The sequence below is a fragment of the Lygodium microphyllum genome, chromosome 12 (assembly GCF_053477565.2).
Source record: "Lygodium microphyllum isolate KBCC chromosome 12, Lygodium_microphyllum_v1.1.10, whole genome shotgun sequence".
NCBI lineage: Eukaryota > Viridiplantae > Streptophyta > Polypodiopsida > Schizaeales > Lygodiaceae > Lygodium > Lygodium microphyllum.
The window spans coordinates 49,206,639-49,231,660 of record NC_141146.1 but is presented as its reverse complement, the minus strand read 5'-3'; the positions used below and the strand labels follow the sequence as shown (position 1 = coordinate 49,231,660).

Below are 25,022 nucleotides of genomic sequence, written 5' to 3'. Positions count from 1 at the left end.
AGCCCATTTCATGCAATTCAAATTTGTGGGCAAAGTCTTTGTTTATTACTTGTGAAATCTTTAAGTAAAAGAGGCCAAAACTTTGCCAATACTGTTGGTTTTGAGGCAACCTTGTATATGTGCTTCCATGCTCATCAAGCTTTTTTTCCAATAGTCGTTTTATAACATGAATATCTCGTCCTAGTATGTTTCCCAAACTTGATGATATGATTGGATGGAGAGGTGGCTAGGTTGGTAGAGACCCTTGATAAGACGCTTAATATACCATTAGTGGCATCAATAATGAAAGCTAAGAAAAAGGCATGTATATTGTGGGACAATAGAAATGAAATACGCAAGGTGCTCAAGCTTTTCAATGCCAATGGCATTGAAGTGGCTCAAGTCAAATTCTCTCTCCCAAGAGTCTTGTTTCCTTTGAAAAGGTAGGCATTTTATCTACCATTATCCCCAAATAATGCTTGCAAAACCAAACATTGAAGGTAAGATTTTTTTTGAACTCTTAAAGCTCAATGCAAAAGTAAGTTGAAAGTGCAGAAATGGGCAAACCCATATCAAAGGAAAATGGAATGTTAAGCTCTCGATTTTAAAAATGGCAACAATGCCATGTGGAAACCATAACTATTATGCTCATGTTGAAGGTGATTTTGATTCAAAATTTGGCAAGAAGGTTAGGGCATGGTGCTCTCTACACTATCCTCATTTGTAATCATTTATTACCCAAACTCACTTTCATCTCATGAAATGTTAAAGAAATTTACTCTCACAAGTTAAAGGAGATTTATCATGCAATAATTAAGAAAAGGAAATGAACATTGTGGTTCTACAACAAATGAAGACCTCCATCTGATGTCATGAAGATATTTCTTATTTCTTGATGTGTATTAAAAAGGAAAAGAGATACTATGACGCTTGTCAAAGGCCACATTGAGCCATGACTTTTATGGAAAGCGGGAGATGGAAAAGCCTCACTGCAGCAAAAATCTATATGGTCATCACATCTCTCTACGCTAATTATTCCACAAAGGGAGGAATATAACGAGGATGAGTGAATTATGAAACAAAGATTCAAATGGTTGATAAGCAAGGTCTTGACTAAGATTTTCAAATGGTCATCACTTCCTCTTTCCTTAACAAGAAGAAGGGTCCTAAGACAATGGCAATGATTCTTAACTTCTGCAAACTGTATTGGCAAGCTTTGGAGAAGTACATTAGGGATTTTTGTAGGGATTTGAAGACAAATGGCAACACCATATATAGTTCTAGGAACCTATTAACTTCGGCCAAGAAAGATGAAGGTTAATGAACAGAAAAAATAACACACAAGGCCATGATTCTTTCTTTCAACTTGCTTAAGAGGTTTGATTCAAAGCCAATCGTATCCGCTTTTGAAGGGTTTTATGACTAATTTCAGAGTCTAAAGCAACACACATGTTAATCACATCTTGGAAATGTAGTCTTGACAATGTTGACTCAATTCGGTTGCAAGATTATGTACGGATTGCCCCTCATACTCTCAAGAGCTAGTCTAGCGAGGGTCTCTATAGTTTTACATAGCAAAGGTTTAAGAAATTGGGCGATGTAAGATGAACATACTCATGATGGATGGGATCTCATGATAGTCTTATGGAGGACCCTTACAAGTTCGTTCCCAACCAAGGATGAAGTTAGCAAGGACTCGTATGTGTCCCCACTGTGCCATTTATGGAAAAAAGAAAGGAGGAAAGCATCATTGACCTATGGAATGTGGCCAAGCTTGGAAGGGCCTCAAAAAATGAATGAAGGGAAGGCTAAATGAGAAGCTAAATATGTGGACAACCCTCTTTGGCGACATGCAAGATTGATCTCGATCAAAAGCCTTGAAACTTTTGGAATGTCGAAAGGCAAGTTGCCATCAGTTTCATCTGGAAATGTAGACATCTTTTGGTTTGAAGAAATATCCCCCCCCCCCCGCCCCCGTGGTAGCCTTGGCCACTGTATTGAAGAAAACTTGTTTGTTGTTACAACAAGGTCTGAGAAAGAAGGCCCACAAGCGTTCTTCCAAAGTTACGTTTTGTTTTCTGTTCTAGAATAAGAATTGAAAGTACTATGGGATCTCCGCGATACATCCATTCTGTGTGATGTCGTAAATATTCACCCTCGCTATGTTTTTCGCATTTCAAAAAAGGTTAGTGATTCGGTCTTATCATTCTTGATTACGGCAGTTAACAGACAGATATATCCTGTTCTTGCAAATTGGGAGCTAGCCTTCGGGGCGAGGCACAAAGGGTAGAGCAGGAGCAGCAATGCTTCTAGAGCTCTATTCAACATGTAGCTGTTGCATCGCTACTTACATGTCTCTAGCAAAAAGGAACAATGCTTCTAGCCGGTAACGCCAAATCAAATCCGCCGAACGGAGCTTCCGATGCTTGCACATGCTTTTGAAGCCCCCTTTCTCTGTCCTCTCTCTTCTCTCTGTCAGACAGCTGCTAAGTCCGGGATATTGGAACATATACGGCATGCGTGTGGCCTTGAATAAAACATATGGCATTTGTGTGGCCGGCCTACATTGTCGGGATTTCTGACCATCTGCCAGCTACAGTTTTGCATAGTATATATCTCTTTATCTCGTGGGAATTGATCGTTGGAACCTCAGGAATTTGTCATCGGGAACCTCTACATGGCTTCCTCAGTTCCTGTGACGTGAGTTGAAGAACGATCATGGACCGGCTGACATGTGGAGTAATGCAAATGCCTAGAAAAACAACTGAAGTTTCCACGCTCTTAGCTTGCAGTTCAACTGATGCAAATACCTACAGAAAAACAGATGGAAATGACTGCTGCAAGCCCATTTGACCCCTGATCATCCTTTGATCAGGTCTACATAGCAGCAGTGTTCCTTCGTTAGGGGAAATTTCAATTTTCATAAATATGTATATACAACCAGCACACTACAGGGCAATCATCCTGTGGATAGCCTTATTGATGGCTCTAAGAGGCAATAGTTCTCAACCCGATGAGGTTAAGAATATGATAGCAGGTAAAAGGAGCTGGATTCTTCCTGGAGCCGGTATTAAGGATTGGAAACATGGAAGTCCCCTCTGTTCACACGTAAGTATGAATGCTTTAGGAACTCCTTACACTAAAAGCGATTCAGCTCCAGCTTTCAATCGGAGTGTTGGACTTTACAATGTTCGATTCAAACCAGTTACAGAATGGAATGCTTTGTGGGTGTATAACTCCACCACATACGCCCTTCAAGTCCTTTGGCCAGATGCAACAACTTACTGTTTAGACAACATGAATCAAACATCATACAATCCCAATGTACCCTTCCCTTTCAAAATCCTGCCATGCACGGGAGGATTGACTCAGCAATGGTTGCTTGAGCCTGTCCATTACCAGACTAGTGAGGCTTCTGTCTGCCGGATCAAGAGTCCAATGGTGGCACCAAATGGGCAGCCCCTTTACATTCGAGGTCAAAAGTTCCAGACTCCATATCCTTGGCTTGTATTAGGGCTCTACCTTGATTCAGTGGATGATGGAAGCGCTATTTCAGAATTCACATTCATCCCTATCCCACCCAACAATCAGTCATTGGCCTCTGTGGCTGTTACTGCACCTAGCCCTGGAGATGGTTCTAACAATTTGATTGCCAATGGTGGCTTTGAAAGTTATGGCCTACAAGGACCTAATGATTTCAAAACGCTTGAAGTCACTGTGAAGAAAGAAAGTCCATACATCTGCTCTTGGACAGTAGTTGAAGGAGCTGTGAAGATAGTGCAAACCTCCCCTTGGTCCTGGCGTGCAATAGAGGGTTTGAACAGTCTCTTATTGGGTGCCCACACTGCAGGGCCCATAGTGAAAATTACACAATTTGTCAAAACCATTCCAAGCATGAAATACTTTCTGACATTTTATGTCTATGGAGGTACCCTATGCTATAAACATCAAGCACACATAACTAAAACAGTTACAGTAGAGATCTCACCCTCTACCAATAGCTCTGCACTTGAGCGCCACATAGAACATATTCATGTTACAAGAGAGAATCAACCTGTACAATGGACTATGAAGTCCCTGTCTTTTACAGCTTTAAGCAATGCAACCAATATAACTTTCATCAGCACCATGAACAGGCCTAGCTGTGCTGCTGCCATTGACAATGTAGTGTTATCCCTAGTCCACGACACAGTTGACAATATGTTTTTGAAAAAACTACTGATTGCCACTTCCCTTACATCAGTATTATCAGTGCTGGGTTTGATCTTTCTTGTAAAAGATAGAATATGTACTGCACAGACCTTGTATCGGTACAGATATGGAACCAAAATTACTGATGGATTTGTCAGCTCAGCCATCAATTCATCATCAGAACTAGGACCAGTTAGTACTTTCTCCCTGAAACAGTTGAAGGTGGCCACAGACAATTTTCAAACCAAAGTGGGTCAAGGTGCATTTGGTATTGTGTACCGAGCAAAACTCCAGAAGGGCAACCTTGGAGCTGTAAAGAGAGCAACCAGAGGTTACTCTAATCCGCATTTGTTCAGACAGGAGCTGTCAGTGCTACTTAGGCTGCGCCATGAAAATCTTGTCAACTTAATTGGATTTTGCTGTGAAAAAGGTGTGCAAGAGTATATATTTAATCAAATTTAAGCAGAGATGCATGAGTTTCTTGATTCAATATAGCAAAGATAAAGAGTAGTTTTAGATGTTCATATTCTGTTTCCTGTGTCATATGATTCCCAGACCCTGCATTACTGCTGTTTAAGAGTCCCATTAAAACCGACTGTTTCTCTGCAGCTATGACCCGATTTATTTGTCAATGCATTGACTCCTGTTTGCGAGTCTTACAAATCCTGTGGAGTGCATAATAGATACACAAGCCTGTAAAAGAAATGAAACAATTGAACACTCTAAATGGCTTGAGAAAAGCATGGTGGTGGGACATGTTTAAGAGGAGTGTACTCACTGAAAGCGTGCTAGGCTCAATATAAGAGTCTGAGAAAAAGGAGAGTGTATGTTTACAACATTTACAAGATCATGCACTTAGTAACAAGACAATGTAAACCATAAATGAGAGAGAGAGTGTGTGTGTGTGAGTGTGAAATCACAATTAGGGCACAAAATAGGGTTGCCTTTATATAGGCTATAAGTGGGACAAGTCTCGAGAGGGTCACGTGGACGAGAGCTAAAAGTACTCACTATGAGCACCTCACTAGAGAAACCCCAAAAGCACTTTGTAGAGTAGCCACATGTTTCTATCACCCACTTTTACACAATAAATGCTGAGTAACAAATGTCACAACGCAACAAAAAAGTAACATACTCCGTTATTTTTGGAAATTTGCATGTTTAATAAGTTATCGAGTTGTCTTTTGTAATCAAAAGATATCTAAAATAGGGCAATATAGCTGGCCATTGATGCGTGGTCATAGATTATGCTATACTTGCACCCTAGGTTAGGACAAAGATAGTGTACATTTTCACCTATATGACCTGATTGGACACCTACAATCAGAACTCTAGCATATCAGGGTCAAACTTGCACATTGAATCAATGATGCCTTGAAGTGTGGGCTAGATCTGCCAAAACAGGCCATTACAATTGATAAGATGGCATGATCATGAACAGTTTGCGCAATGTGCATTTGTAGGCTGAAAGTTAGAATGCGTATATTGTTAGCAAACATTTGTGTCACGTATAGTCATATCTTGCCTATGACCCTCAATCTAAGTAAAACAAGGACATTAGGAGCTCTAACATTTTGTTTGTCTATCATTTCATGTTTTTTGACGGAGGCGGCACCCTTGCATTACAGTTTTAGACTGTTTAGGTGTGTATTCGCACTATCAGCCTGTTATTTTAGGCTGTGCATTTCAGTTTTATGCTGTCCCCACTCTCACACCACAAACTGGCTGCAATCATGCAACCATGCAGCTATCCATGTGCAGCCGGCCACTTCATGTACAGGTGACTAGCAACTAATGCAGACTGATCATATTTTTTGCACTTATTTGCAGCAGTCGGCTAGATTTTGGGTGGCAAAAAGTGGTGACAAAGGGGGAATCAAGAAGCTCCTCCACCATCTTCTTTTGAGAAGCCCATCATATGGAGTCTAAGTTCAAATGCCCATAATGAGCATGCCAAAGTAGCCTAAGCTTGTGGGAAAACCGTACTACAAGGGTGGTAAGCTTGTAGAGCCCACACTCCAATGTACTTGTCCAATGCCATAGCACCTATAGAAGCATCCTCAATAGTGACACCATCCTAGGTGAAGGACACTTGTGTGACTAGCTATGTCAAATCATGAACAAATAAGAGGTTAAAACCCAAATCTGGAACATAAAGTAGAAGCTTGATGATCTGGCAACAGGGGAATGGTCCCCTCTCTGTGAACGGATATGAAAAATTTCGAACCAATGGTAATGGAACCCCCTCTAGCACAAAGATCCTAAAGTCAATCCTATTGAGAAGTCGTATGTGACATAGATCCACTAACCATGAGGCATGGCTTCTCCGCAATGGAAGAGACCTCGCCCAAACAAGTATTTTACAGAAACCTGGCAAGAAGTTCCTTTGATAACTGACTGTTTTGACTCATAAGAACGAGCATTGTGTAGTCTCTGTATCCTTAGCACCATCCTTGGAGCTTAGCTTCAAATGGGGGTACTTTTGCCAACACTTCATCCTTTGGATGAGTAGATTTTCAACAATCTGGGCACTTCAGCTCTGTCTTATTCTCGTCCTTCCAGATTGGTTTTCCTTGAAGATAAGTAAGTCTCAAAAGTTCAAGAAGGCCTATGACTTTAGTTGCAAATTATCAAGCTAAGTCATCTATAATAAGTATGATATACTTACTTCTCTTGGGGGATTCCTATTGCATTGGTCTACACAAGTCAGTGAAGACCAACTCCAAAGGAACCTTGGCCTATCGAGGATTAGATATCATGTTGTTGCTTGCCTTTGATTTAGAATACACATGGGATTTGGCTCACCCTAACCTCTTGTCAGTACGAACCAATTTCTCACGAGGCACCTTCCAAAGGCACTCATGGTTTGAGGTGACCAAACTAAGCATGCCAAAGCTTGGTCTTATTCTAAGGAAGAAGAAGATAGGAAGAGAGAGCAGCTATGTCCTTAAGCTTGTAGACACCATGCTCCTCTCGTCCATGGCAAACCACCTTCTTTGTCTGGCCATCACGAATCCGAAAGAACTCAAGATCAAACTCCACAAAGAATCCTAGTCGACAGATCTTACTAGTGAAAAGGAAATGAGAGCCAAGATTAGGAATGTATAACACCTCCAATGTGAAGGCACCACCATGCCCATTAGGGATTATCTAAATTTCTCCTGCACCATGAATTGAGACGGAAGAGTTGTCTCCAATAAAGGCATTGCCTTGTATCATATGCAAATGATCAATGCATTCTTTGGATGGAATCATGTGGCAAGCAATCCATTCACGAGCGGTTGGTACCATCAATGTTGCATCCAATGGGGAAAGTGTCTTTTAACACCCCCAAGTAGAGAAACACCATGTTGAGATGAAAAAATCATTACAAACCAATTAGCTCTTTACAACAGCCCCAAGACATGTTTATTGCCAAACTTTCATTAAATAACCAAACTTTTCTAGAGAGACTCTTTGTCTCGTAAGCCAAACCCTAATTTGGGAGGATCCTATTCCACATCTATAACTAGGAGGCTACCCTTTCACTCAGCACCATCCTTGTTTGCAGATTATTGGTGCCCTATCTATTGCTGTCCACACCCCTTCCATGAGGATATCTCAATTCATCTTGCTACTCTATAGCAAAGCACCAGTTTCCAGCTATCCACGGTTCACATTTGCTGCTGTCCAGTGATTCAGAGCCCCATAACTGCTGCATTTTTCTGTTCAGCCGTTGCCACTCAATTGTGTTTGTATCAGCCAGCCATCCCCCTTCATCCACACTACTGTGTTTGCATTTTGAAGCTGCCACCCATCATGTTGTGCTTATTCAGGAGCTCTTTGTCACCAGTCTTCAGCTGTCTTCACTGCCCATCATCGACTTGTTCAGCCCTGCATTCTTAGGACAATGCAGCCTACAAAGCTGTTTTCTGCCATTTTCTACAGCTGGTCAATGCTTGGAGACTGCCTGCTGCATTTCGGGATCCATCTAGAGTACAACACACTTTCCAACTCATCTCTCTGCCCTCATTCTTCAGAGACATGGGAGTTCGAGGTTTTGTTACTTGTATTCACTCTTGCATAGTGTGTTTACTGCATTGAGCATTGTATTGTCCATTATTCATTCTACAGTGTTCAATATCTATGAGTTACTCTTCACCCCTGTGTTTTTCCATTATCACTATACTTTGTTGTACACTTGTGTTTATCTTTGGTGCTTAAGTATTTCTTTACATGGTATCACAGTTAGATACTCTTTGAAGGAACCTAGGCCTTGATCCAAAAGCTCGACATCCAATAAGAACTTTGAAGGAAAGATGGACTCAAACTCATCCTCATTGCTTCAATCTCGTAAAACAAACTTTGCCGAGAACATTGGGTCTCTCATCTTACTCTGGGAGATTCTGATGGAGGAGAAACATGTGACTAGTATGGTGCTTATTACAAACCACATAAGATTTCATGGGCCAAGTTAAACTTGTTCCTCATGCATTGAGCCCAACAACTAGAAGTTTATATTAATTATTCAATACATGTCTAATGTTTTTGTGGGAAGGGTGGAACCTCCATATGGAACTGATCATCCTATTGGAGAGACACACATGGAGTACAAACCTTCATAAAGTTTCCTCACTCCGGTATAAGGTAAATATGTTTTTGCTTTTTATGTTCCTACTTTCATGCAAGATGTTTGTAATATTCAAAATGAAGGGAATCTTCAATCTATTCACACAAGTGGAAATCTTGAAGCGTCCAAATACTTGTATATAAACACAAGAAGAGTTGCACATTGCATATGTAAAAAAATCAAGTAATGCTCTTTCAAATTTTGTTCCTCATAGTCAATTTGAAGTTGATGCATCATCATCTACTTTTCAATTTTGACAAATCATTCATCTCCATTCACATCTATCCACTCCACATCGTTGTTACCAATCCCACCCATCCCACCATTCTCTTCCATTGCATTCACCTTTACATTTACTGAAGGGAGTAAGCCCTAAAGTGGAAGCACGAAGCGGAAGCAAGAGCTATGATGGAAGGAGCAAGAGCAAGAGAAAGATACACACAAGATGTGGGAACTCCAACATTCACCTTTACATTTACTGAAGGAAGTGAGCTCTAAAGTGGAAGCACGAAGCAAAAGCAAGAGCTATGGTGGATTTAGTGAAGAAAGTGAGCCCTAAAGTGGAAGCATAAAGCGGAAGCAAGAGCTATGGTGGAAGGAGCAAGAGCAAGAGAGAGATACACACAAGATGTGGAAACTCCAACATTCACCTTTACATTTACTGAAGGGAGTGAGCCCTAAAGTGGAAGCACGAAGCGAAAGCAAGAGCTATGGTGGAAGGAGCAAGAGCAAGAGAGAGATACACACAAGATGTGGAAACTCCAACAATCACAAGTAAGAGCTATGGTGGAAGGAGTAAGAGCAAGAGAGAGAGAGACAAGATGTGAGAACTCCAACAATCACAATGTGTAACCGGCCTTCCCTTTATTCAAATGTCATTGAAAGAATAAAGAATAAAGTGACAGTGATGGACACCCGCCACTTGGTAGGGTATAAGTGTGCGGGTAACTAATACACGATGCGGATACTGTCAATGTAACTAATACACATGCAGCTAGACACAAGTGCCTTCACCCCCAACCACCTCCCACTTAAAGGTGAATGTGTCCCTAATGAGGAGCAAGAAAAAAAAGTGACAAAGTACAAGTGTACACGGAGTACAATAGGATAAGGAAATACGTCATCTCATCCAATGCCCATCAAATTCCTAAGGAAGGCAAAACGCTCTGGTGAGAGACTTTTCATGAGCAAATCTATAAGATTTTGGTCAGTTGAGATCTTGATAAGCTCAATGGACTTGTCATGAACGACCTCTCTAATAAAGTAGCAACGTACCTCAATGTGCTTCGTCTTCACATGCAAGACGAGATTCTTAGCTAACTGAATAGCACTCACAGAATCAGAATAGTGTAGGGACCACATCACTAATGCTAAGGTTTGCCACCAAACAGCCTAACCACAAATCCTTCTTGCAAGCCTCAGTGGTTGCAACATACTCTGCCTCTGTAGTAGATAGAGCCGTACATTTCTACACCCTGGACATCCAAGAAACAGCACCTCCAGCAAAGGTGAAGACATAGCCAAAGGTGCACTTCCTATTGTTTGCATGTCCTACATAATTAGAGTCAGTGTACCCCACGGCTCCTGTATCCCGGCCACCATAACAGATACATATAACTGTTGTGCCCTTCAAGTACCTCGTAATACCCTTGACGACTGCCAGGTGTAGCCATATAGAATGCCACAACTCCCACTGCAAATGCTATGTCAAGACGAGTGGCTATCATGGCATAAAACCAAGATCATAGACTACCATCATGAGTCTTCTTCGTATATAAACACATATCCATATCACTACAGAAATATCCTTGTGAATGCATAAAAGTATCAAACTCGTCGTACCATTCCCTAGGTGCTTGGTGGTGGTCCCTCCGAGATTCTCTAAAGCCCTTAGATTGCTCCATATAGATCTCATCATGCAATCCGCATAAAGCAATGTCATCTTAACATCCATCTGATAAAGATCCAAGCCAAGCTGAGCAACCAAAGTGTGTACCAAGCGTAGTGTAGTCATCTTTATAACAAAGGAAAAAACTTCATCAAAGTCCACACCATGCTCCTGCTTGAAACCCTTAGCAACCAATCTGGCCTTGTACGCTAGCCTGGGGCACCCATGGGTACTTTTTAACTTGTACACCCACTTACATGGCGAAGCACACTTTCCATTAGGCAAAGAAACCAAATCCCACGTATGATTTTTTTACAGAGCCCAAGGGACTTTGAGGAGTAAAGAGTATGCAGAGAGACAAGGGTTTCAATAGCAAAGAGGATAAATGTCATGTGCTACATCAAGTAGAGGTGTTGGCGTATCAAGTGATAATACTGCTGTACCGGCAATTCAAACATTGAGGATTCATTAATCAACCTTCAGAATGTTACAAACTATACTTTGTGGAAGTTTAAAATCACAACTATTATTGATTCTTATGAGCTTTTGGAGATAGTACTAGGGACTAACCTAAAACCACAACTCACCCCTAACCAATCAAATTTGAGTGTTATGATTTCTCGAAATACAGACCTTTTATGAGCTTGAAAATGAAGAAATACAGATGCATTGTATATCTTAGTTATGAGTTGTTTTGACCTTGATTCAGCATACAACCAAGGTATCAAAGGCTTGGAACATACTCAGGAGTTAGTACGAAACACGAAATTAAACAAGGATTCAAAACTCGGAGAATCAACAAGCAATAGAGAAGTTTGCTGAAAGAGAGACAACTCAAGCATTTATCACTCGGATCAAGAATCTGCATGACTAGATGGCTAACCCTAGGATACAAAAGACTAGTAAAGAGCTAGCTCGAAGGTGACTTTGGATTTGTCCACTAAAGCTTGATGGATTGATAATTTCCCTAAACACTCAAGTGAGACCCCCAAGCTTGATGAATTTTATGCACGACTAATGGAGGAGGAGTTGAGGATTAAAGCTTGAGAAGGTAGCAGCAGTGGAGACGTTGCATTTTCCACCAATATGAAAGACAAAGGTGGTTCCTCTACCAATTGTGACAAAAAGAAAAAGAGTGGTAAGAAAAACTTTCAAGGAGAGTGCTTCTACTACAAGAAGAAAGGACATGCAATTGCAGATTGTCGTGTCAAGAAGACAAATGAAAAGAATGACACCGTGAAGACTAAAGAAAAGGAAACAACCAATACGACTGAAGCAGAGTTGGAGTTATTCATGGCCACCATTGAGAAAGTGTGTTCCTCAACGCAAGAAATATCTAACACTAACTCATGGGTATTGGATAGTGGCGCCTCCTATCACATGACCAACAAGAAAGATCTATATAGTTCTATGAAGCCTTTGCAAGAATCCATCACTATGACGGTTGGAAATAATGTAAAATGTCTTGCTTAGGACACATGTAATATTTCCTTTGTTATTGCAAATTGTGAACTCAAGAATCTTTCAAATATATTATATGTTCCAGAGATTAAGAGAAATCTCCTATCAATTGCTTCCATAACCAATCTTGGCCATGAGGTGAGGTTCACTAAGACAAGTGCAGAAATTATTGACAATGCTAACAGATATCAAGACCAAATGTCACACAAGTGAATTAGATTCCAAGATGGAAGCTTGGACTCATAAACACAATCTTGTGTATTGACAATGATACAGATACTTTGCTGGAAGTATAAAAGTACTATGACACTGCATTCAAAATGAGAGTAAGAACAATGCTTTATAGAAATAGACTAGGCTGCACTTTTCACCACTGTGCATATGGGATTCTGTATCTTGAGCCCACACTGCTCTATATAAAAAGACTAAGACAGGTGTGATTGCCAATATCTCAGTACCCCTTCTCAATCACAACCAGAGAAGTACAAAGTGTGTAGAGGCTTTAGTGAGCAACCACCTGCAAAGTGTGGGCACACCACAAACATGATAAACACCATAGGCTATCACAGAAAAAGCTAAGTATGGGTACCAAAGACATGGTAGACATCCAAAGGCTGTAACAGGGGCCTCACAGTGTACAGAGGCTATAGTACAAGGTTACATGAGGAGTTTACAAGCTTATGTCAGAAGCATTAAAACTAGGCATTACAAGACCAAAAAAATCTAGAAAAAATTTGGATCAAGGACCGACAGACCCTTGTGGTTTTTAGTATTTTTAGATATGTCATTATGAATCTTCTTGTCCTTCTTCATGTAGTGCAGTTTGATCTTTTTAATATTGTACTTGTCCTTCACTTTCCTTGTAGCTTTAGGGTCCTCATGGTTGATATTGTTCTTCTTCTTCTCCGCTTTGCTTGCAACTTTCATCTTTTGGTCATTTTCTTCATGGTCTTCTTTTTTATTGACTTTGCTTGCATTAGTCTTCATGTCCCCCCCAAGCAAAGATATCATCATCTTTGAGGCAACGTGAATGTGTTCAGAGTCTTTAAATAAGGTCATTGATTATTCTTTGATATAGGTAGCTCCTTGTCTTCCTACAAGTGGATCAAACAAGTCTTCCATGTACTGCAAATGGACAACAAGAATAATGTTGCTTTTCATGAGCAGTAATCACTAAAGATACTTTATACTTGGCATAGAATTTGTGTCAAAAAACACAAGTGAAAGTAGTGTGAAAAAACACACTATGTAGTATTAAGAGATACTAGTAAAACTTAATGTTGTTTGCTTGAGCTTTGAGTTCTCAAGATCTTCAAATTTTCATCAATCTTCTCACCTTAAAAAATGGCTTCACTTGTTTAGGGTTGATCATTGACCAAGTTGACTTGCAATGTGTTGAAAAACACAGATCTAGCATAAATTTCGCTCTTGTAAATCGAACCTATTCTCTCTCCCTACTGTGAGCATTATTCCACGAGTTATCATAGGGCATTTGTGACTTACTTCAACTAAGAGGGCTTGAGAAAATTCCACTCCAGCAAAGAGATATTAGAAGATTACTTAGAGGTGGTATTGCAAGAAGCCATAGCCAAGCCTGCTGCTGTTTAACTAATGGCGCCATCATCACGCCTGACAATGTCAAGGGCTGCCATAGGGCTTTTGAAGTTTATCATATGGGCTACCTCCTGACAAAATTTCAACTACAGCCAAAATATCAGGTTGCTGTCTTGAAGCCCTAATTGACAGCCATAGCCACTTACCTTCAAGCTCATTTTTTTCTTCATTTTCTCTCTCTTGCCACTTAAACCAAACCTTTGCCACTCTGATACCATGTTAAAATGTCGGATCTAGAGCATAGCTATGGAGGTTGAAAGAGGAAGAGTGAGTTCATGAGGTAACAAACATCAAGACCAAATGTAACACAAGTGAATTAGGTTCCAATATGGAAGCTTGGACTCATAAACACAATCTTGTGTGTTGACAGTGACACAGACACTTTGCTGAAAGTACAAAGTACTATGACATTGCATTCAAAATGAGAGCAAATACAATGCTTTATAGGAACAGACTAGGCTGCACTTTCCACCATTCATTGGTTTGCTCGTCCCTCCACCTGAATTTGATTAAAAACAACTTCAACCCTATTAATCTAAGTCTTGGAGCTTCCAATTTTTGGCACACTTCCCGAGGCATGTTAGTAAATGCCATTGACAATTTCAGCCATAGTTTATGTTGAAAATATGCTTTACTATGGTTCTGAAGTTAAAACAATTGAGAAACATGAGTTGTGGATGTATCCAATGGGTTTTTAGTAATAGTTCTAGATTGTTTATACTAGCTGAAAATTTTCAGTAAGGTTTGGGGCATGTAACATGGTTGGACAATAGTGCGTAATGTTGTGACTATGATACCTTCTGAAAATTTCGATGCAGTATACTTTTTCTTTAGCACAATGCAGTGTAATCAAGACAATTGCAAAGATTTCAAGGGGGAGGTCTATCACAAGGACGTGAATTTTGAGATGCTTTAATCTTTCTAATAACATTTGATTAAGTTATTAATCAAATGTGCAAGGTTGTTTAGCACATGTGATGCACATGGCAATTATTTCATGATAACAAGCGAAGAACCCCAAGGATGCAGTGGGTGTCAAAGGCAAAGGTTGTGATAAGTTATGCCAGTTGGACTTTGGGGGTCAGTTCATATCAGTTTTAACCTTGGGACAGTTATTTGGCCAATAAGTGTTGGTAGTGACACTAGGGACTAGTATTAAATAATTAATTAATGTCAGTCTAAGAGTCAACAAAGGTTGGGGACTACTCCAAGTTGCAAATGGCCTAGCAATTTAATTATGGATGGGCACATTTAATTTTGGGCAGGGTCAAAAGGGTTGAAATTAATTTCAAAATTATTTAATTCTGAAAATTAATTAAATGGTTGCATAATGCTGAAAAATGGGTGTAGAAGGTTGCCACTTGGCAAAAATGCCCATGCAAACTGAGAAAACGTTTTTGGGGGACTAGGTCTAGCCATTCAGTCAATCTACAGCTTGCAAGGAGGAAGAGAGAAAGCTGTTGGTCCATTTCTTTTATCAAAGAACAGCAATTTGCTGCAAAAGACAGCCATCTGGGAGCCTCAAAAGGCAAGGGACAGCAAGGAGCCACCTTCCAAGGACTAGCAACAGCTTTGCTGATCAGGTGGCAGCATTCGCAGGTGCCTGGCAATAGGTGACTACATTCAATGCAAGCTAGAGCAGGTAGCAGGCAGCAAGCATAATTTAGGGTTTTCTCGCAAATAATAAAATCAGATTTCTCTCTTATTTTGGCTTTCTCTTACCTTCTCTGACCCATTCTTAGGAGATCTCAACATTTCTCGGACATTTTGAGCAAATCTCAGCCAAATTTGGTATACAGCAAAGAGATCTATGCTATTAACCCTAAATTTTTGCAGAAATTAGGATTTAGCAGTCACCTTGGGACCCGTGCCAATAGAAGAAGGCATCGTACATTGAAATCAGCACCTGAAATTCATGGAATTGACAAGGATTTCAGATGCCAAGCCATCCATTGTGAATTGGAGCAACATTTGGCCAATTGGTGGTTCCATTTGTGCAATTCCTAGGGGGAAAATCAAGGGGTTGTTGGCCCAAATTGCTTGCTGATTGTATGTACAGCAAGGGGCTTTTGGATCAGCAAAGGAGATTGTGAAATCTCAACTTGTACTCAATCCATTAGTATTAAGAAATATCGAAAGGGGCGCTAATTTTGGGGCCAACCGGGTGTCTATTGTCCAAGATTATTAAGGTAAATTGCACGTTTCAATTTATGTTTATTTGCTGATTGTTGTAATCAAGTGCTTAATCAAGGAATTACCACACTTTCCAAGAAGGAAGGCTAGTTTAAACAATGCATTGATAATGAATACCTCAAGATACAAGATAGTCTAAAAACTATTAGAAAGATATTCATCCCCTTGTTGGTGCAGGCATGAATGCAAAAGCCATTTGGTTCTCAACCATGGTAATAAAAGTCTTGAAGCAAGAGAAGACTTTAGACTTAGACTTCAGCCCATATGCCCAAGTGAATCAGGAGTTGTCAATAAAGGTGACAAAATATAGGAATCCACCCAAAGATTTGGTTTGCATAAGAGCATAAGCATCATTGTGAAGGAGATCCAAAATACATAGAGAATGAACATGAGAAACCTTAGGAAAGGAAAATCAATGTGTCTTACCAAGTAAACAACCTTCATAAATATGATTTGATGGCAAGTGAATTTTTGGAAGATCTCCGAACATGTCCTTTGACTAGAGCTTCATCAATGCTCAACAATTAATGTGGCCAAGCATCTGATACCATAAATGTATACCTTGGAATGATTCCTTTGTTAATAAGGCACAATCAATAGGATTTTCAATAAGCTACTAATCATACGTATCAAGACAATAGAGACCTTTAGTGAGGGTGCATGTCAAGACAATGGAAGAAGAAACTTTATCATCATATACTACACATCAAGGGCCATAAAAAATGATGTGAAACCATGAAGTTGCAATGGATAGCCAAGTTATCTATACCTTCGACCAACTTGTGTCTCTTTTGTTCTAGGAAGAATAAAGCCGTCTTAACTACAATCCTACTATGGTGACCGAATAGACCTTTTCCACCCACCATCGTGGAATTGCCAAACCTAAAGTTAAAAACAAGCCTACTAATTAAAAATCAGTAAACTCCCATGCTAGTCATCTTTCTACTTCCATTCCTTTTCCATTGAGAACATCCTTCCACACTGGTCCATCTTCTTCCAACCCCTCAAAGGGTACAGTCAACACACCCAAGATGTATAATTATTGCCAAAAGACAAGGCACAACATCCCTGAATGTCATAAGCGCATTGCATTGGAGAAGAAGAAGAAGAAGTCTAGTCTTGCTCTCACATATGAGACCCCAAACTATACTTAGTTTAACGATTATCCTTTTTTCATTCAATATCAGTATAATCCTTCAATTCATGATACTTGTTTTTTTGTCATTGATGCAGCTTCTACTTGGTAATTCAATAGTGGTGTGTCCTAGCACCAAGCATACCCAACAAATCATTATTATTGTTGGCCATGAGTGAAAATCAACAATAAATTAATAATTTCTTGCCGAAAAGCAAGAGGATACCACATTGACACAGCTACTAGGTGGTTGGCTACTTGGTGGACAAGTAGCGAGTGGAAATCAGCAATAAAATAATAATTTCTTGCCGAAAAGCAAGAGGATATCACATTGATGTGTCTAGTAGGTGATCGGCTACTTGGTGAGCAGGTGGCAATGTGGCAGCTGACAAGGACCGAGTGCTAAAGGCAGGAGACTAGCGGGGCAATGCACAACTGGACAAGGTTGACGAGGCAACCAATAGGCACCCTCGTGAGACCAAGGCGACATGATGAGGACTATTGGCCAGGGCAAGTAGCATTCAAGTTGACAGGTGCATAGCAACATGTGGACAAGGATAGGTAGACTACAGCCGTTAAAGGCCAAGGCAATGGCAACTAGTTCAAAGAGATGAAGGTGGCGCAAAGGGACGTTATAGAAAATGGGAAACGTTGGCTGCAAGGCAAAGGCTCAAGTGGTGATAGATGCAAATGGATGAGGTGTGGCACTTAATGGCAATGGCTGCACTGAAGATGGTCACGAGCGATGGTGAAGAAAGTAAGTAGCTCTGAAACCACTGTTGGCTCGTGTGTGGAGTAATTGTGTGATTAATTTAATGAAGAATGAATGAGAATGCAAGAATTAATCAATGCACAACAAGACTCTGCTGGCAGATTAGTCAGCTCAGGGTGAGTCTGTGCTGCAGGGGCTGTGGCAATATTTTTTTTGGCATTTTCTAGTGTCCTTTTTAGGGCTGGGGAGCATTAATGCTGGCCGACCAGTGTTAAATGCTGGCCAACTGAATTTAATGCTCCCCCCATTTTATACCTATATATTGTTGGGGCTCCTCCTCTTCTGTACTTCAGCCACCATTTGTGGATTCTTCTTAGGAGAGGTAAGCCAGTGCCAGGGTGCCCACATAGCCAGTGACTCACTGTTGTATGCTGCTGTCACGTGTTCAATATGGATTCCGTTTCCTGGGCATACATCTGAGTTCTCATCTGTATTTGTGTTTATTTTTTCTTGTCTTGTGTTTCAGCAGTTTATTTCAGCATGTTGTTTATGCTTCCATTGCTGCACCACTTCTGACATGGTATCAGTTTTCAGGTTTTGTGTTTCTGCTGTGTTCTATTGCTGATTTCAGGTCTGTTTTCCCTCTTGCTGATCTTGCAGCTGCTGCTCCAACTGGCGGCCAGTTTTGCCTGCGTTTTTTGCTAACGTCAACATCGGTACAGCCTGCACATCCATTTCAACTTGCATTTTGGTATTTCTGCATCTCCTCTTGGCTGGGCACTTACATCATTAGGCCGTTTTTGCTGTTTTTGACAGTTTTTGACTGATTTTTTGACTTTGTGCAGCAGATTTTGGCTTATTTTGATCAAATTTTGGGTTATACTGAAACTCTTGTTTTTTGCAGTCTATGCTCGTGGTTTGGCTGTGTTCCCTCTCCCAATCCTTTCTTTTCTCTACTTCTTTTCTAAATCCTCTCCAGATGGCTCTTCCATGCACATCCACTGATGACAAGCTCCATGGACCTGATTATTACACGTGGAGTGCGGTGATGAAGGCTTGGTTTATTCAGAAGCGGTTATGGTACGTGGTTAACAGAGCTGTGGCACGTCCTTGACAACCTTCTCCAATTTCATCTGATTTTGATGAAGACAATCATGAGGAGGCAGTGCTTACATGGGATTCGGATGATGCCCGTGCTTATTCAGCCTTACTTCGATGTATTTCCAAAGAAGTCCTACCAGCGGTCACCTCCTGTACAACGGCTTCAAACGTATGGTCGAAGTTACAATTGATGTACGAGGCTTTTTCCACCATGCGGGCCGTTACTCTCTATGGCCAGCTCCAACAACTAAAGCTTGAATCCAAAGATACGATTCAATCCTTCCTACTTCGTGCTACCCGACTTCAGGACCAGCTTCACACCATGCAGTCTGCCCTATCAAAGACACATCTTGTTGGTACGGTACTCTACAAGCTTCCTCGGGAATTTCATGGAGTGGCGAATGCTTTACGGGTGCAAATATCTACGACTCCTGTCAGTTTTCTTCACATGTCCTCTATGCTACTTAAGCATAAGGCTACTTTGTGACTACAGGGGTGGTTTCCATCACATTATGGAGGTTCAGGTGAGGCTTTTGCAGCTTTAGAGAGGGGTTCAAAGATGAAGAAATCGACGGTCCAATGTTACCACTGTGGCAAGAAAGGTCATTTACAGAAGGATTGCAAAGAGTTAGCGGCTTCCAAGAAGAAAAAGGAGCAAAAGACGAAGCGGGATGCGGACTCCTCCGACAAGTCATCATTTGCCTCAGATTCCGATTCCAATCCTCCAACCAAGGCGAAGTCCAAGGCGTGGAAGGGATCCTCTTCTTTGGATCATGGGAAGGGCTTAGTAGCCCCTTCCTTAGCTGCTTTCCAGTGGTGGTGATGCAATCATCCCTCACGACTCTCTAATGCCAGAGAGGGAGTTTGAGAGGGTGGTGAGATGGGGTAGCCGTGCCTCATCTATATGTCTATACAAATGCACAGGATCCAGAGAGGGACATCCCTGACGCATTGCGCGTAGTCTGGCAAGTACAAATCCTGGAGCTAGGATTAACATCTGGGTTCATGATGGGCTGGTTTCTTGAGAGAGAGCGAGAGGCTTTCGTCTGAAGCCTACATGAGGAAACACTTTAGCAGTTTTGGCTGAAGGCGGGGATTCCATGGTCACATGTTCAAAGACATGTTTGGTAGATTGGTCTTGTATGTCATGAGTGACATAGGTGACATAACACAGAGAGCTACTATGATTCTTCTCTATTTTCAAGTGGTGCTGTTATGATCGACATCGACGTCAGATACTCTCCGAGGCATCTTGGTGGTGGGCTGGCCACTCACTGCTTGGATATCCATGGTTCTTCTGGTGGTTCTATATTATATAGTTTATGATTCCCCATCATTGTACTATTGTATTGTATCAGCTCACCCCTGATCTAAGAGAGGGTGTTAGCAGATTAGTCAGATCAGAGTGAGTCTGTGCTGTAGGGGCTGTGGCAGCATTTTTTCTGGCATTTTTTGGTACCCTTTTTAGGGCTAGGAAGCATTTAACGCTGGCCGACTGCATTTAATGCTCCCCCCATTTTATACCTATATATTGTTGGGGCTCCTCCTCCTCTTCTGTACTTCAGCCATCATTTGTGGATTCTTCTGAGGAGAGAGGAGCCGGTGCCAGAGTGCCCACACAGCCAATGACTCACTGTTGTATGCTGCTGTCACATGTTCGATATGGATTTTGTTTCCCGAGCATACATCTGAGTTCTCATCTGTATTTATGTTTATTTTTTCTTGTCTTGTGTTTCAGCAGTTTATTTCAGCATGTTGTTTATGCTTCCATTGCTGCACCACTTCTAACACTCAATTACAAATGAGAAACAATGTATTAATGAGAGAGAGAATATAACACTTGAGGTAATCATAATGAAAATGCCACACTTAAATACTAACGATACACAAAGTGTCTTTTTATAATAAAATGAAACCCTAACGATTAAACCATCATAGGAAACCTTAAATTAAATCCTAACCCGAATGTCACTTAGTGCCTAGGAAACTAGGGGCAACAACTGCATTTAATGACAATTAAAATACCTAGGGAGTCCAGATCATGGATCAAAGGGCATCACCACGTAGCCCATGAGATGACCTACAGGAAAACCAATTCCATCTGCTTACTTGCATCAACCCACCCCGAAATAATCAAAGGAGAACAAAAACCACTATAATGGGTGGATAGTTGTACCAAGAGTCTTACAATGATGTCCTTATAGGAGATAACCTTTCTCGCATTGAGGATCTCCATCTACAACTATTGCAGCTTGTTGATATGATATCTCATCAATGTAGACTTTTTCGAATCCAAGCTGTGTAGTGACCACCAATGTTTAAGAGAGGAAAAAAACAAAAAGATACAAGTATTCAGTTTGTCCCAGTATGCTTTTGCCTTCTCCAAATCAACTTTCTCAGTGTAAAAAAGAGTTGAAGAATCTTTGACCATCGCATAGTCAATTTGTTCAGCCACAAGCTCCAAAAGATTGCATGACTTTAAGATAGCCTAGATCATCACTTTCCAAATATTGAAGTGGTCTCTGTTGAGCTTTTGATCCTTGAGAAGCATTGGTGGGACAAGGACCTTGCAGTCCATGATGGCCTAGAAATCCATGTCTGCTTTGATAGACATCCTTCTCTTGCCTTGAATTGATCACACATGCTAGGTAGTCCCCCTTTGACTCTGAAAACACAACCAGCTAGTACTTCCTCTACCCAATCTTTGAGGTCACTATACTGCCGGAGGCTATAAAATACAAAATCTGATCCAAAGGCTGAAAATGCAGCCTTTTCAGAATTTCTCTTGTTGACTACTTACAAAATCACATCTGCACGCTTATCCCAACTCCATGCGAGTCCAAGAAGCCCTCCCAATCAGCAAACACAGCAAATCTTCCTTTGTTCATGCGCACCTCCGCTCACTCCAGCCATAGTTCATGGGCAGCCCACCCCCTCATATTTGTATGCTAAAAACACAATCTTTGTCTCGCACTAAATACTCCTCTTCAGATCTGTCCACCTCGGATCAGTCTTTCACTGCTCTGCTATCATGTCCCTTGTGCAATTTTGTGGAAGCAAATGCATGGGCTAAAGTGAAAGAGATGAACACACACACACACACAGAGAACTCCGTAGCTTCAGCCTCATATTTGAATTTCCGTCATTATTCTCTATGAAACTAGCCACATGGAATGTTCCTGGTGTTTGCTCTCATATCAAACAGCATGCTATATGGAGAATTTTGTGTTCTAATGGTGGGGATGTTTTACGTGTTGTGAAGCATAAAAGCCATAAAGAAGCTGGCGCGTACAGAGAGAGAAAGACAGAGACAGAGACAGAGAGAGAGAGAACTTGGTAGCTTCAGCCCTCATATTTGACAGAAAGGTTGTAAATGAGAAAGTCAGACCTTTAGGCTACCAAAATGGTGGGACCAGCATTAAGAAGCTGGACCTGCTGCATGAGGGGCTGCCATATGAATAGCTTACCAGCCCCAATCCAAGTTGAGCTTTATGTCTGCTCATATTGTGCACATCACTCCACCACTCAACACTTTCAATCCACCACTTAACACTTTCAGCCATTTTAGGTTGCAATTTACAGCCCTTGCATCTCTATAAACGTTAAGAAACTTGACCTGCTGCCTGCCAAAGGAATAGTCTACCAGCCTCAATCCGAAACGGAGCATATGTCTGGTCAGGTTTCACACATCCCTCCCACATCACTCCACCACTCTATGCATTCAGCCCTTTTACATTGCAATTTGCAGCCTTACATCTCTATAGGCACATGGGTTCATATGCAGCAGTTTGTGAAGTCAGTCTCAATAATAGCATCACACCAATGGTTGTACATGTATGGTAATGTAGAAAGGTCAGTCACCTTAGCACAGCATTGACTTCTGCATCCTATGCATTCCAGGTTATTTACTGCAGCCTTCTCATGCATAGCTCTTGCATCTATGGGTTTTTTTTTTCATATTGGTTCAAGGATCCTTAACAGCTGCTTGAAATACACAGAATGAACCAGTACCTTAGCTGAAGTCAACTGCCAAACTGTCAGAACAAGCATCCTCTGTTTTTCAAGATGAGCTGAGGCCGTAGAAATAAATCTGGCCACCTTACCAATACGACCAGTATATGTATTTTCAATTGGATGGAACCCAACAAGTTAGAGCTTTTGGGAACAACCAACCCCAAATGCTTGGTTGATAGAATCAAGGCTACTCAATGGCAGATCAATGTATTGAATCTCGGAGTGTGTGGAAGGGTGCTAGAACTAGTATTGCACCGGGGAGCTTGGGTGGATAAGATTTTCCCTTTCGCAACTTATTCAGGGGCCACCATAATGTGACATGTGTTATCAGACATCCGGCAAGGACAGATGTTCACAGTCAATAAGGGCCCTACATAAATCTAAAGGGTAGAAAGTTTGTTTCTAGTTCCTATACTAATCACAACCATCGCAAGGAACACCAAGCTTCTTTAATGCTAAAAATATTATGCAATTCTTGAACTCCTTGTAAAAACAGCTAAGCCTTAAGTTTTGCTGGTGTGTACAAGAAGACAGGTGTGTATTGTCGATTGTGATGAAAGTAATATGGATGGCTTGAATTGTGCAGGTGAGCAAATTTTGGTGTTTGAATACATGAGCAATGGCACCTTATTCGAACGACTGCACGGAACGGCAGCTAGGGAAAGTGATAACATACTCCCTTGGAAGAACAGGATGTTGATCGCATTCGACATAGCGCAGGCGTTGCTGTATCTGCACGAGAAAGCCGTCCCGCAGGTGATCCACAGGGATGTGAAGTCGGCGAACATCCTGCTCACGGAGCACAATGCAGGGAAGCTTGCGGACTTCGGCATGTCGAAACTCGGGTCGCACCATGTGATGCTGCAGGAGGAGGCATCCACGCCGCCCCAGGGTTCGTTCGGCTACGTCGACCCGCACTACCACTGGACGGGGCAGCTCTCGGAGAAGAGCGACGTGTACAGCTACGGCGTGGTGCTCCTCGAGATGGTGACCGGCCTCAAGGCCATGCAGGGCCACGAAACCCTAGCCGAGAGCTTGCTGGGAGTGAGGCTGCAGCAGGAGGATGAGGCCATGACCGGGCTTGCGGACCCTAGGCTCAACGGGCAGTTTGACATGGAGGAGCTCCGCAAGGTGACGCGCATCATCAACTGCTGCCTCCATGACGACCCTGAGCAGCGCCCTTTCATGAGGCAGGTAGTGGAATGGCTGGCGGGGAGTGAACAGATCGATCGTCCTCGTCTGCATCATGCCTCGCCACCATGTGATTATTATCATTCCCCTTGTATTCCAAACGAATGACGTGAATCAAATGACATATTTTACCCATTCTTTCAACTAGGTTGACAGCCTCACTTAAGTAAAGGAGTATGAAGTTCCATATGCAATTCTTGCATGTTTGTTATGTAGAAATTTTATTAATAGTGTTTATACATGTGATATGTTTTATAGTGAAGTACGTTTGTAAATAAGATTTAGCATTGTTTAAATACATGAAAAATCTCGAAATGAGAATATGTATATTTATATAGTTTGTTAATGATCATGAGTTTGAACATTTACATTTTTTTAAATATTAAATGAGGTTTCTTCTTTTCAAAAAATAATACTTTTTACATCTTGTTGGGTGTCCGTAGTATAAATTGTTGTACCTTGTCATGGTTGTATTTTTCTTACAGATGGTGACCTGCTCAAAATTCCTAGCCTTGTCTATGCTATCAACTATTGCTTCTATGTTAATCTCGAAGTTATCCTCGAACAGTTTGAATGTTTTTATGTTTTTCTTCATTTTTTTGACACGATTTCTTCGATATTGTTGGATTCTTTTCTCGATGTTGATCGTTCATCCTACGTGCTCCTTGTTGTTTTTCTTACATCTTATGCTATAGATAAAGTACTTGCTTTTGTGTCTCTACATTGGCGCTTCTGGACTAAAGACTGAGATAGATGTATCAATGATACTCAAGAGTAGAAGCTATAACGACTTTGCATTGAGAATTCATTTTGTGTAGCATGGTAACAATGGAATCATGTATTTTTTTCTGTCTTTGTTCGCAAGACATAATAGGCATTTCGTTATCATCATGTTGACTCCATGTTATTGGCATGCAAGGATGAGAATTGTGCT

General features: G+C 41.2%; 1 protein-coding gene across 3 annotated transcripts; it reads left to right on the top strand.

The window, feature by feature from the left end:
* Positions 1-1,992: 1,992 nt before the first annotated feature.
* On the top strand, positions 1,993-24,258 carry LOC148027745 (uncharacterized). 3 transcript variants are annotated; one of them, XM_087689445.1, is made up of 3 exons: positions 1,993-4,600; positions 18,443-18,498; positions 18,687-21,057. In XM_087689445.1, the coding sequence occupies exons 1-3, from the start codon at positions 2,908-2,910 to the stop codon at positions 18,894-18,896; spliced, it is 1,959 nt and encodes a 652-aa protein (XP_087545571.1). In that variant the 5' UTR covers positions 1,993-2,907; the 3' UTR covers positions 18,897-21,057. The 3 variants fall into 3 exon arrangements, with proteins under 3 accessions (XP_087545571.1, XP_087545572.1, XP_087545570.1); XM_087689446.1 differs by having other exon boundaries at positions 18,443-18,533; positions 18,687-18,853; XM_087689444.1 differs by lacking the exons at positions 18,443-18,498; positions 18,687-21,057 and adding an exon at positions 23,484-24,258.
* Positions 24,259-25,022: the final 764 nt, after the last annotated feature.

Coding starts and splice junctions, on each gene's coding strand:
- LOC148027745 (XM_087689444.1), top strand. CDS start 2,908: ATGTATATACAACCAGCACACTACAGGGCAATCATCCTGTGGATAGCC. Junction 4,601..23,483: donor TGGATTTTGCTGTGAAAAAG/GTGTGCAAGAGT, acceptor TGAATTGTGCAG/GTGAGCAAATTTTGGTGTTT.